Source organism: Podarcis gaigeae (genome assembly GCF_964106915.1).
Source record: "Podarcis gaigeae genome assembly, chromosome: 5".
NCBI lineage: Eukaryota > Metazoa > Chordata > Lepidosauria > Squamata > Lacertidae > Podarcis > Podarcis gaigeae.
The window spans coordinates 2,416,749-2,430,355 of NC_139681.1; the positions used below are offsets into that span (position 1 = coordinate 2,416,749).

The 13,607-nt window shown below is 41.4% G+C and overlaps 1 protein-coding gene across 1 annotated transcript in view; it reads right to left on the minus strand.

Annotated features, from left to right (window-relative positions):
• The window catches only part of PPARA (peroxisome proliferator activated receptor alpha), a 36,063-nt gene that overhangs the window by 16,148 nt on the left and 6,308 nt on the right, over nucleotides 1-13,607 (minus strand). Inside the window, exons 2-4 of the mRNA XM_083738833.1 lie at nucleotides 12,100-12,244; nucleotides 3,340-3,588; nucleotides 2,567-2,727 (exon numbers count right to left, since the gene is read on the minus strand). Of these exons, the coding sequence (XP_083594959.1) occupies nucleotides 2,567-2,727; nucleotides 3,340-3,577 (399 nt within the window). The 5' untranslated portion in view covers nucleotides 3,578-3,588; nucleotides 12,100-12,244. The remainder of the gene's footprint in view (nucleotides 1-2,566; nucleotides 2,728-3,339; nucleotides 3,589-12,099; nucleotides 12,245-13,607) is intronic.

Sequence of the window (13,607 nt, forward strand, 5' to 3'; positions counted from 1 at the left end):
TGAACACTCAAGTGCTTCAAGATCCCATTAAGTGGGATAGCTTCAAAACGACTCTTAAGGACCATCTGCATTCAGAATTCCCTGATAACATCGAGGAACACTGGACCAAGCTAAAAACATCCATTATTGCAGCCTGTGAACAAACTATTGGCTGAAATCTTCAAAGTGGGCAGAATTGAACTTACACAACAACTTCACAAGCTCATCAAAAAAATCTGGGAAAGAGAAGAAATCCCAGCAAACTTTTGGGATGCCAAAATTATCAATCTCTTTTAAAAAAGGTGACAGAACTGATTGTGGAAACTATCAAGGCATCTTTCTATTAGCTGCAGCTGGCAAAATTCTTGCAAGGATCTTAGCAAACCATCTCTTAACAATATCCGAGGCGACCCTTCCTGAATCCCAAAATGGTTTTCGGCCTTCTAGGGGGACAGTGGACATGATTTACACCGCTCGACAGCTTCAAGAAAAATGCAGAGAGCAAAACCAACCCCTGTATATGGCGTTTATTGATCGGCACTGTAGATCGTAATGCCCTGTGGACTGTCCTTCTGAAAGTTGGCTGCCCAGATAAATTTGTAAACATCATTCGGCTCCTCGATAATAATATGACAGCAACAATCGCAGATAACAATGGCTCTCAAATTGCACCATTCACAGTGGGATCAGGTGTTAAACAGGGTTGTGTTATTGCCCCAACTCCATTATTTTCACTGCCATGATCCTACACTTTGTCGAAGGGAAACTCCCCACCGAAGTAGAAATCATATATCGAACAGATGGAAAGCTCTTCAATCTGAGCAGGCTGAAAGCAAAGAGTAAGGTTACCGTAACTTCCGTCATAGAGCTTCAGTATGCTGATGACAACGTAGTGTGTGCACGCTCAGAGGATGACCTCCACACCATCCTAAATATCTTTGCAGAAGCTTACAAAAAGCTTGGCCTATCACTCAACATCCAAAAAAATCAAAGTGCTGCACCAGCAAGTACAAAATAACCCCTCTGCAGTGCCACAAATCCAACTCAATGGTGTAACATTGGAAAATGTTGATCACTTCTCCTACCTATCTTTCCATAAGGGTATCGCCTGAGCTCTGCAAGTGCGCCTTTCTCCCAATTGAAGGGCAGAGTGTTTGAGATTCACAAGGAAACCAAAATGCTTGTTTACAAAGCTATCGTACTGCCAACCTTACTATATGCTTGCGAAACATGGACCACTTATAAATGCCATCTCCAACTCCTCGAAAGATTCCATCAGTGGTTTCTCCGAAAAATTTTACACATCACTTGGGAAGACAGGCGAACTTGTATCAGCATACTGGAAGAAGCAAAGATCACCAGTGTTGAAGCAATGATTCTTCAACATCAACTTTGTTGAACGGATCATGTTGTGCAGATGCCTGGTGATCGTCTTCCAAAGCAACTACTCTATTTTGAACTTAAAAATGGAAAGCATAATGCTGGTGGTCAACAAAAGAGGTGTAAAGACTCTCTCAAGGCAAATCTAAAATAATGTAGTATAAACACTGACAACTGGGAAACACTGGCCTGCGAGCGCTCCAGTTGGAGAACAGCCTTTACCAAAAGTGTCATGGGCTTTGAAGACACTCGAACTCAGTACGCAAGGGAGAAACATGCTAAGAGGGAGGCACGCCTTGCAAATCCACACTGTGATCAACTCCCGCCTGGAAACCAATGTCCCCACTATGGAAGGATGTGTGGATCCAGAATTGGCCTCCACAGTCACTTACGGACTCACTGTTAAAACCGTGTCTATGGAAGACAGTCTTACTCGGCTACGAATGATTGCCAAAGAAGAAGAGAAGGAGGAGGAGGAGGAGGAGGAGGAGATTGTAGTCCACAACCTCTAGGGTGCACCAGGTTGGAGAAGGATAACCCAGAGCATCAGAGGCTATCCCTCAATCCACACTTAAGCACATTCCTGCCCAAACCCATTACAGTTGTGCTCAGGTATGAACAAACTGAGGAATGCAGAGTCTTACTAAAGCTGAAGCCATTGTCCAGTTTACAAAATGGTCAAATAAAACCATTATCAAAACATCAAACAAAAGCCTGGTTTATGAGCAAAGTAGTTATAAACTTATTCCAGACTATTTTCAGTAATGTAATTTTCTGACTGAATTGTATACAGTAAAACAACATAGTTATGTGCCCTGCTGCACAGGAAAAGGTAGTTTCCATCTTAAATCATAGTTTACATTTAAGTTGTAATACCAAAAAACTTCATGTAAAAAAATGACACACTATACTTTGAAGCAAAATTAATTAGAAGTAAGGCACATGGGTGCCAATAGAGTTTGTTTCCAAGTAATCATGCTTGAAAACTTACAGCACATTCTCCCCATATCTCAGAAGCTAGCTTTACTGAATTCAAAGGGGCTTACTCCCAGGTAAATGGAGCTAGGACTGTTAACTTCACAAAGGACTTCTCAATAAGATCCAACTACTAATTTCTAGATTAAAAAAAAACTTTTATTCAACAGCTCTAAAGTAATTAATTTGCTATTCTGGAATATCGTTATGCAGAGAATATTGTGGACAGTACCTTACAACCTTCACAAGCATGGACTCCATAATGGTAGCCTGAAGCTTTATCTCCACATATTCTACATTCAATATTTAACGATGCACTTGGCGGTTCATCTTTGCTACCCGAAACTGTGGAAAAATTCACAGACGAGGGACTGGATGCTGGCGAGAGAGAGTCTGAAAGTTAAAAAAAAAAGTTAGCAAATACTAACAGCAAACTCAGGTGACTGAAAGCCTATAAGTTTGGAAGCTAAACAAGACAACTCAAAATATTTGAGAGGCACCTATTTAAGCAAAAGAATATATATCTGTGAATTGAAAGAAATTACTATTTTCCAACTGCATGACAGGAACCTGTGAGAAAATATGGAATTCTGATGGCAGCTGAACTTATAGAGGATGGGTGGGTGGAGTATGGAAGAAAAGGGTTCTAATAAATAATAGACAAGCACACTGTATTGTGTCTACCAATCAAGTTTATGGCTGAGCGTGCCTGTCCCATCTTGGCAACCCCTGTTTAAGCCGGGGAGTTCTAAACAGAAGAGGCAAGAGCTGAGCAATGAGAGCAAACAGTCTCTTGGGCATGGTGGGTTTCTTTTGCAGGTCCCTTGGGGGTACTGTTGGACACACTGATGACCCCTGGTTTACACAAATCCCAAATCATGTTTCAGCAATATAGCAAACCAAGTATTTCAAATTGTATTAGGTGTGATAAGGGTACATAAAAGGTTGCTGCCATACATTAAAACAAAATCTGATCAAATCCATTCTAGGTAATAACATTCTTACCTGTGATGATTGATCCATCAGACCCAGCTCCATTTCCCAGTGACTGGAAGTCTGTTACACTTAATGCTCCTGAACTATCCCCACTTATAGATTGTGAGAGCTCTTGTATGGAATCCATATCTTGTAAGAATTCTTCAGATAAAGGACTACCAAGATCCTCATCCTTTAAGGGAAGGAGGGGGCAAAGCTGGCTTTCTGTGTCCACCATTTCGGTGAAGCAAAGTATGTCGCTCAGCATTTATTAGGCGTCTGAAAGCAAAACAAATATCTTAGCAAGGTAAGATGAGCCACTTATTTGCCATATTTGTATGATTCCCTCTCAAAATACCCAGGGATGTAGCTTATAGCATCAATGGTGCAAACCACGTTCAAATTTTCCGTATTTTCGTATTTCCCAGTGTATAAGACGACCCCCAACTTTTCCAGTTAAAATATAGAGTTTGGGATATACTCGCCATATAAGACTACCCCTCTTCCAACGCATAACAGGTTAAGAACGTGCTTCAGGTTACGAACGGAACTCTGGAATGAATTAAGTTCTTAACCCGAGGTACCACTGTATTCACATGTTGCTTTTTCATAGAAGTGAAAAGCAGGACAGCAAGTCATGGACTCAACATTCATATGGAATGCCTACCAAAGCCACACCCCCGGGGCGGGCCTTGAATACAATAAAAGGTAAAGGGACCCCTGACCATTAGGTCCAGTCGTGACCGACTCTGGGGTTGCGGTGCTCATCTCGCTTAACTGGCCAAGGGAGCCTGTGTACAGCTTCCGGGTCATGTGGCCAGCATGACTAAGCCGCTTCTGGCGAACCAGAGCAGCGCACAGAAACGCCGTTTACCTTCCCGCCAGAACGGTACCTATTTATCCACTTGCACTTTGACGTGCTTTCAAACTGCTAGGTTGGCAGGAGCAGGGACCGAGCAACAGGAGCTCACCCCGTCGCGGGGATTCGAACCGCCAAACTTCTGATCAGCAAGTCCTAGGCTCTGTGGTTTAACCCACAGCGCCACCCACGTCCCATTGAATACAATACAATACAATAGCAATGCAGCAGAAAAATGGCAGGCACCAGAACATACATGTGAAAAATGCAAACCAAAGCTCATTTTAAATTTTTTTGAATATTTTAAATGGCTGTTTTAAACTGATTTTACCATTAAGTTTATTGTTTTATCTCTCTGTAAACCACTTTGAGGGTTTTAAAATATATAATCAAGTGGTGTACAATTCTTAGAAATGGAAATAAATAAAAAGATAAAAAATGCCTGGGGGAAAGGAAAAAAATAGTCTAGTCAATTCATGGGTTCATGTTTGCAAGTTCAATCACAGTCGTAAACTAGCATTATTTATTTTTCATTTATTTAATAAATTTGTACACCACTCTTCATTTGTAATATCAAGGCATTTCGCAACATAAAAATACAATATAAAAAACACAAAATACATAGTAAAAATTAAACATGTCATGGGGGATGTTTCCCCACCCACACAGGGCTCTAAATTGCATATAAATATGTAACTAACATTTTGGAGGTGATATCAGAATTCTCAACACAGCTACCATAACTTGGGATCTGAGATAACCGATCTCCCTTAAAACATCTCCCCTCCCCAAGAATTGCTGTACTGCCTGGCATTCTCACAAGTGCTGGTAGGTGTGCGCTTACATTTCTTGGTAAAGGATTGACAGTTCAAGAATCAAGCTAGCTTTCAATGGCCAACTTGTGCATCATCATCAGCAGCTGGACCAGATCAACAGCCCAGCTGTTCCAGCATCTTGTTCTTGCAGTGGCCAACCAGATGCCTGTGGAAAACCCACCTTCCGTTTCTAACAACTGATATTCAGAAGCATGCTGCCTTCAAGAATAGCCATGATGACTAGGCTCCATGCCCAACAGCCACGGGTAGCCTTATCCCCCATAACTTTGTCTAATAATCTTTTAAAGCTATCCAGATTGGTATTCCAGATCAACCTTCCTCACTGCACTGCTAGCTACTCTGCCAGCTACTCTGTTAGGGAGTTGGACATGTTAAATCTCTTTCATTCTGTCAGATAAGAAAAATATTGCTTTTTCCCATTGAAATAGTTTAGTTCTCATTAATTATTATGAAATGTCCAAGCAAATAATTTTACATAGAGAAAATGGAATGCACATGCAGCAGTAAGGAAGTGTGAATGTTGCACATATAAACAAATAGGCAAGGAGGGACAAAATAAATAGCAAATAAATAGATCCATTCATAGTTTTTTCGTGCTAGAAGTCTTTTGTTGGTGGGGAAAGGTAGTACAGGATTAGGAAAAAATGTAAAGGAACTCACCACCATAAGGTGGGGGCAGGCAGAGAGAAGGAAGACAATGCTTAAATCCAAGATCCGCCCCCCCCCAAAAAAAACATTCTCTGGTGATTCACGGTGTGTCTCATTTTTATTATGGAATGGTCTTTTAAATCCACAGGCTGCACTGCTCTGGCAGCCAAAACCATCCAGAGTCATATCTCTTTGGAGTTGTTTTCAACCCTCTAATCTCATGTTCCAATAAAGAAAGATTACCAACTGTCCTTGAAAGAGTAGTTAAATATTCACTTCTCATTTAGGACTTTTGACCTCAAGACAACAACACCAGCTTCAACAATAATTCAAGTGCAGAATACTGTGTGATCACGCCACGTGTCCAGGCCCCCCTCTCTCTCTCCTGTATCTGTTATGTTATAACTGCATTGGTTTGTGGTCTTTACAAACCATGATTTAGCCTTCAAACTATGCTGAATCTCAGGTTTATGCAGATTCTTTATTTAGAGATAATCTTTTAGAACTCTGCCCTGCTCTCGGTTTTATTTCATTTTTCTTACTTGACTACTTTGCAAAACAGTTATTGAACTCTTGCCAGTTTTGTACAATTCTACCTCTTATGTATTCTCAAAGATACTCAACAGCACAATGCTACTTGGTCTCCAATTAACACTTTGGCCTTATTTTTACTAGTAGTATGGCTCAATAAGGGCACCATTTGGGAAAACCTGAATGCAAAATTGAGATATGAAATACAGTATAGACACATTGCTTCCCAGCAAACTATGCTAAAGTTTCTTAAATAATGATTCTATAGAAAACTTAAAATTAATTGGAGAGCTATAATCATATGCAAGGAGAATTTAAGGGGGGAAAGGGAAACCAGAGGGGGTGGAGGGAGTCATTAAATGTAAATTTGGATTGGATATGTATAAACAAAAGAAAAATGCTGTTATTTTGAAACTTGAAAAAGAAAATATTAAAAAGGAAAAAAAACTTGTAATCCATACAGAAGTATAGTAAGCAATTCCATCCACAGTCACAGTTTTCTATGCTGCCTCTGCTGAATCCACAGTGCTAGAGGCAAGTCATTGTTTTCATTGCCTCTTCAGCAATAGGAAGCACAGTAACAGAAATTCCATGCAAGATTCTCTCCAGATGTGCATTTTGTTTATTTGGACTGTACCATAGTTTCTAGCTACGCAAGAATAATGTATCACATGCTACATTTTCTTGTGAACTCAAACCCAGAAGAAGATCATTTAGGAAACTAGTATCATGACTTCACAGCATAACATCTGAACGAAATGTTAGTACACTCTGACTTTTTTTATTTAGCAATTAAATATGTACAGCAATTTTTCCAGTCCTAGATAAGTGTCTTACCTCATCAATATCCAGCACAACCAATGCTTATTATTCCTATTCACAGCAAAACATAAATTTCCGTTCAGTTCAATTTATTTCTCCCACTCCCGCTAATTTTCTCTCTCAGCTGCTTTCCCCCTCTCCTGCCTAAGGAGGCCAGTGCACTCCTCCAGCCCCCCCCCCATTCCAGCTCTTCCTGCATCTGCACAGCTGCAGCCTCCACACCATCTGTAGCCCCAGCACCATTCATGACAAAATACAAACAGACCACAATTATTTACAAGTTGAAAAGCTACAGTGAAACTAACATCTGTTTGCGGAAGAAACTGCACAAGAATGAATTCTTCCTCTGGGCTGAAGAGAAAAACGATACTATGTCCTTTCACTGGTATTCTTTCTTGCTTTTACTGCCAATGCATTGCATCACTCAGTGTTACAATACAATATCGGGAAAGCATACACATACTTAATACAACAACTCATATCAGCATCTTCTTCCTTGTTTGGTTATACACTTTATACATGAAACCGTTTTCTGCTGCATTTTCTCAGCAGTAGATACAGAAGCATGCATGCCCTCTCATTCTCTCTCTCTGGTCAACACTGGCATGTTCTGGCAACACGGAGGGAGGGAGGGAGGGAGGGAGGGAGGGAGGGAGAGGAGTCATACTAGCACCTGCTCTCCTCTTCATCCCCTCACCTGTATTTATGTACAGTGGTTCCTCGGGTTACATACGCTTCAGGTTACAGACTCCAGTAACCCAGAAATAATACCTCGGGTTAAGAACTTTGCTTCAGGATGAGAGCAGAAATTGTGCTCTGGTGGTACGGCGGCAGCGGGAGGCCCCATTAGCTAAAATGGTGCTTCAGGTTAAGAACTGTTTCAGGTTAAGAACGGACCTCTGGAACGAATTAAGTACGTAACCAGAGGTACCACTGTATACAGAACAGTGGAAGTTAAGTTAAAATAGCTCAAAAAGGTTTTCAAGAATATAACCTATTCAACATCTATCTACTTCAATAAATAGTTTTATTTCTTTTTTATTTAAGTATTTATAAACCACACATTCATAGGAAACATAACAAGGACAGGGCCGTCTTACCCATAGGCACTAGCGGTGTGGGGCACCTGGGCGTGGGCTCTCAGGGGCTCCAGGCTGAGAGTCTGGGGGTTGGGAAGTGGAGCAGGGCCTGTCAGAGCACCACAGCTCTTCTGCTGCGGGCGAGTGAGGCGCTGTGGCAGCCAGCCGGCCGGATCCACCCTCCTGCGCGCCTGGGATTGGTGGGCTGTTGAGAGGCCTGCCCAGCGCACGCTGCTCACACGAGGCACCTGGCTTCGCTCAGTCGCTGCCACCCCGGGTTTGACTGTTGTTGCACTGGGCTCTGCTTGCACCCCCCCCCAGGTGCCCACCCCCGCTCTTGGGCTTCTCTGTTGCTGCCCACCCTAAAAAAGGTCAACAACTCTGGGCAACCTGGGGGGGGGGGCGCCAGGCGGATCTTTGCACCCCGGCGCCCCATATGCTTAAGATGGCCCTGAACCAGGCAGTATATTACATAAACCTTAATATAACAGCATCTGCAAAAATATAAGTACCATGTCAATATAACTTGGTTGGGGGGAGGGAATCAAATTCCAAATGCTGGTTTGAGAAATAGTTTTTAGGACCCTAAAGGAAAGCAGGTAAGGAGTTCCACAGGACAGGGTCTGCCACACTAAAGGATCACTCTTGCTAAAAGCTGGCTGAACTTCAGGGGCATGGAGGACCACCAAAAGTGGCCCACCAGAAGATTCCTGTGATCCCAAGGAACCAGGCAGCTCGTAAGGTACTTTGGAGGTAAACTGTTTAGGGCAGGCATAAACAAAATCGGTCCTTCAAATGTTTTAGGACTAGAACTCCCACCATCCCTGACCACTGGTCTTGTTAGCTAGGGCTGATGGGAGTTGTAGTCCCAAAACATCTGGAGGGCCGAGTTTAGGGCTTTGGGACTTAGCACAAGAACCTTGACCCTGGGCAGATCAGCAACCAGTGGAGTTTTCTCAGCAAAAGAGTTAACATTTTGCCAGTAACCTGTTCCAGTGAGCAGTCTGGCCACCACATTGCGCACTAGCTGCAGCTTCTAGACCCCATACAAAGGCACACATGAAGCACATTCCACTAATCAAGTACTGATATCATCTGAAGTAGTTATATTCCGTAATTAGTAGCTCCTGCACTATTTACTTTTTGTTTTAATAAAATTATTCATATTTACAAACACATTAAATACTCCTGAAATCAAAGTTGTAGGATACCCTACATACTAACCTCTCTCTCCTTAATTCCCTGCATTTCCCATCATCCCAGGAACGCCTATTATACACCCTGACATCATAAGTCAGCTCCAGAGTAGTGGCTATAGCTCCAAGCAGCTGTCCGTCCCTGGCCAGTTTCTGCATCCCCAAATGCCACTCTCTCAGATTTAAGGATATCCTTAGACAATTCACAAGCCCAGTTGCCAGTTCTTAAAATGCAAACATACAGGCTCCTTCATCTTCTACAAGGATAAAAGAGAGATGTAGTAGCACTTTACTCATCAAAAATATAAAATGCATTAAGATTAGATCCTCTAAACTAGTAAAATAAATACAACAGAATTCTATAATGCATTATTAATTTAATATTATGCTGCTGTAATGCTATTTATAGGCACAGGACAGATAAGAAAATGTAGAAGTCTACATTTTTTCATTAAGAAGGAACACACAGTAGCATCATTCTCCAACACCCAGGAAAAAAAATCCCCCAGAAGGTGAGGAGTAGAAACCCGTGAGAGGGAATTTCTTTGAGCATCCAGTCTCCGATTCTAAGCTGAAATGACTAGATAGCTACATTAGTCTCTGGCTCTAAGACTTGTGAAATACCACCGCTATCCTAAATCATGTCATTTTCACAGCTAGACATTGCTATTTATCGAGACTTGCAACGTGCCATTCTTTCCCATAGACCTGGGTGGTGTACCCTCTCAGACCAAGTGGGCTGCAAGAGTACATTGACATAGAATTTGTGTGCCAGCACTGAATTAAATTTCCATATCGTTAATTAAAGTATTGACAATATAATATTAGTTAATATACATGACTAATATATTTTATTAAATAATTCAATACACCTTTAATGAATGTAATATAGTTAATTATTAAACAAATTTAATATACACAATTGGGATGAGTACCTGACAGATTGTTACTGGTAGAAGCACAAGACAGAAATGCAGGAGAACTCAGGACTGGAATGTGTGTGAGAATCTGACTGCTGAAATCCCACCCAGAGAAGATACAAGTGCAGGGAAAGGGAATCAAAGCACCCTCCAAACAACTGACTTCCCAGTCAAGGAGGAGTTAGTACATTTTGGAAAGAATTTTCATTTAGGAGTTGACCAAATCTGTTTCCAATCTAGATGTTTATGTCGCAAACCCCTTTTATAAATCTATTTTGAATGTTTCAAATAGTTGATAATATTGGAACCAATCCACTATCCATTCTCTTATCTCTTCAAAGCTTTTCAGCTTTAGTTCATATTATATTCTGGTAGTAGTTTTGGATGCAAATAAGGCTTTGCATGTATTACTACACCACTTTTTATCAAATTATTAGAAGAGATAAAGTCTAGTCCCAGTCTCTTATTTGATAAAACTCTTTTATGGTTTTTTTTGCAACGTGGGCCTCTCGCAGGCATATTATGTCATGTTTTTGTTTTTCTAAAACATGTGCCACCCTGTTTCTCTTTGCTTTTTCGTTAAGTCCATTCACATTCCATGCGATAATTTTGAGATCCATACTTTATTATAAATTATGACACCTGACACATCAAGTCCTTTCACAGCTACTGAGTGAGCAGTGCTCAAAATTGGAATAGGAAAGCTAGGCGTCACATGACACCTGGAACCTGGGTTGTGGGTGCCAAAACACAATGTGTAATATATTTCTTCCCTGCAGATCTCCCCGCTCGCTTCGTCCTTTTTTCTTACTTGGTGGAAGCTGCCTGGGTCTGGTTTTGTCTGACCTCAGGCAGCGATTCTCGAGCCTCAGCAGCAGAGGGCTGCTCCTGGTGGCCGTTGGGGACAGCAGCAAAGGTGGCAGCAGGATGCTGATGGCCTCGGCAAGAGGTGCTGGGGGTGCTGCCAAGGAAAGGAGCGTTTGGGTTCAGAGCATCATCAGCGCTGTCAATGTGGAGCTGCTTGTTTGGCTGCTCCAACTTCGTAAGCAGCTCTGGCAGCTTCTGCACTTCAGCATCCAAAGAACCCCGTCACTCTTTCACCCCACAAGGCAGCAGCAGGAGAGCTCCTGCTGCCGGCTCCTCTCCCCTTCCTCCTATTCTCTCTCTGTCTGGTGAAGCTCCCCCCTCCCTCCCCTTCTTCCGCATCTCCAACGTGGGGAGAAGACTCTAAGGCCAGGGGGAATCAGCTGGCTTCCGCAGTATTGGAGAATAGAAAGAAGGGAACAGAATGAGGAAGCTTCACGCTGAAGTGCAGAAGCTTCTAGAGCTGCTTAAGAAGTTGGAGCAGCCAAATGAACAGCTCCACATTTGCAGCACTGATGAAGCTCTGAGTGGCAGCCCCAAACAGTTCCTCTCCTCGGCAGCATCCCATCAGCACTTCTCCTCAGCAGCAGAGGAGACCCTTCAAGAGTTGCTGCCTAGGATGTTTCAGCACATGTGTCTTCTGGTACCGTGCTACCCTGTCAATCAGGCAGGGCAGTACAGCAGCAAAAGAGGCATGTCTTTTGGTGCCCTGATGCCCCACAGACCAACTGACTGGTGTGGTATTGCCAGGGGAAGATGTTAGGCACCAAACTGCACTGCCTCACAAAAGGTCGGCTGCCAGTCAAAATTAGATGGGCTAATTTTGAACGCTGTGAGTGAGCCATCAATAAAATAAGAATTGAACTCTTGAGCTGATGTGAAACAAGACAGACCAGGAGTTATGATATTATAAAAAAATACTATTTTGTCAACTTACACCTATTCAAGCAAGAATATCTGTAATAGTTTCTTTCCACAGTGCCTTAAAGAAATCAGAGTGGTTTGCATAATATACAAAATGCAAATTTTACTTACCATTTACAATAGATTCTTGGAAAACTAGAAACAAAAACTGTATCCATAATATGTTTCCCTTCCATTTTCTTGGCAGACTTGCTTGTTGTTAGATTCACCATGAATTCTGGATTTCTAGTGTTTTCACTTAAAAAGAAAAAGAGTACTACATAAGATAAACAGAACATGGAAAGGGGGCTCTTAAATGCAGCTAAGGCACATGCAAACTTCCACAAGTCTGTTGCCCCCTCCCCCAAACTTTAATAAGGTATGTCTATTACTATCCAATCTAGCAACTGCACTTTCAAAAAATCTAATCAGCAGGTAAATTATTAGTCCCATATATTAAGATCTATACAAGCAGATACTAGATATCAAGAACAAGCCTGGTTTTATCAATTTGCCCAAGGCTTCTGTCTAGGTATCTTTAATGTTAGCTCTCTGAGCAAAGTGCAGACTTCAAAGCTCTTTGGGACTACAGCGCAAGACACATAACTATTTTACAAAGATTTCAACTATATCTTGAATATTGCATAATTCATGCTTAAGCAGTGCATTAAAAGTTGTGCTCTAAGCTGCTGTTTTCTTCCCATTTTTAACTTTTGCTAAATATCTTCAAGATTTATGTGCATGAGATCACTATTATTTCCTCCTATCAGCTCTCCTGCAAGGGAGCCTAGAAAAGCTTTTCTATTTCAGAGGACCTGCCCCTTCCAGGCAGATCTTCTCTCAACCTTTTATGTCCATACCAAAAAGTTTTGTTTGTTTAATTTATGTGACTCATATTGCTGCAACTGAATAAATATTCCAGCCTTTTCTTACATTTTCTCTTATGTATACTATTTCAAAGGTTGCCATTTCCACCCTTAGACTTCGTCCTGTGAATTTAACAGTCCGGCTCACACAAAAAACTAAGAAAATGAAATATTTCATGGCATGGAGAAAAAGTTATGAGGAAAAAACCACCAGCTTAATTTCTATATGCCAGGCTGCTGCTAAATGCCTAGGACTAGGGCCAAGAAAAGAGGTGGCAACCAAAGCAAAAGTCCACATTCAGAATCAAATTTGGGAAAAGATTAGATTAGCGATCTTGGTGAACTTGCTTGTTGTTAGATTCACCATGAATTCTGGATTTCTAGTGTTTTCACTTAAAAAGAAAAAGAGTACTACATACATAAGATAAACAGAACATGGAAAGGGGGCTCTTAAATGCAGCTAAGGCACATGCAAACTTCCGCAAGTCTGTTGCCCCCTCCCCCAAACTTTAATAAGGTATGGCCAAGAATGAAAATTAACAATGAAAATTAACAAAAATGACTGATTATCGACTTTAAAGTATATTATGCTTAGGTGCAACCACCCAAATATCCAATGCAGCATAATTTTGTTGTGTTTTAACTACACATTTACTTGCCCAAGGCTTAGAGATAGCAGTATGTGATACAAACTAAAATAATTCTATTTCTAAAAAGAGTGCGTTTTCTGACACCTTAAAGATTAATATCCTAGATGATCTAAATTAGCATATT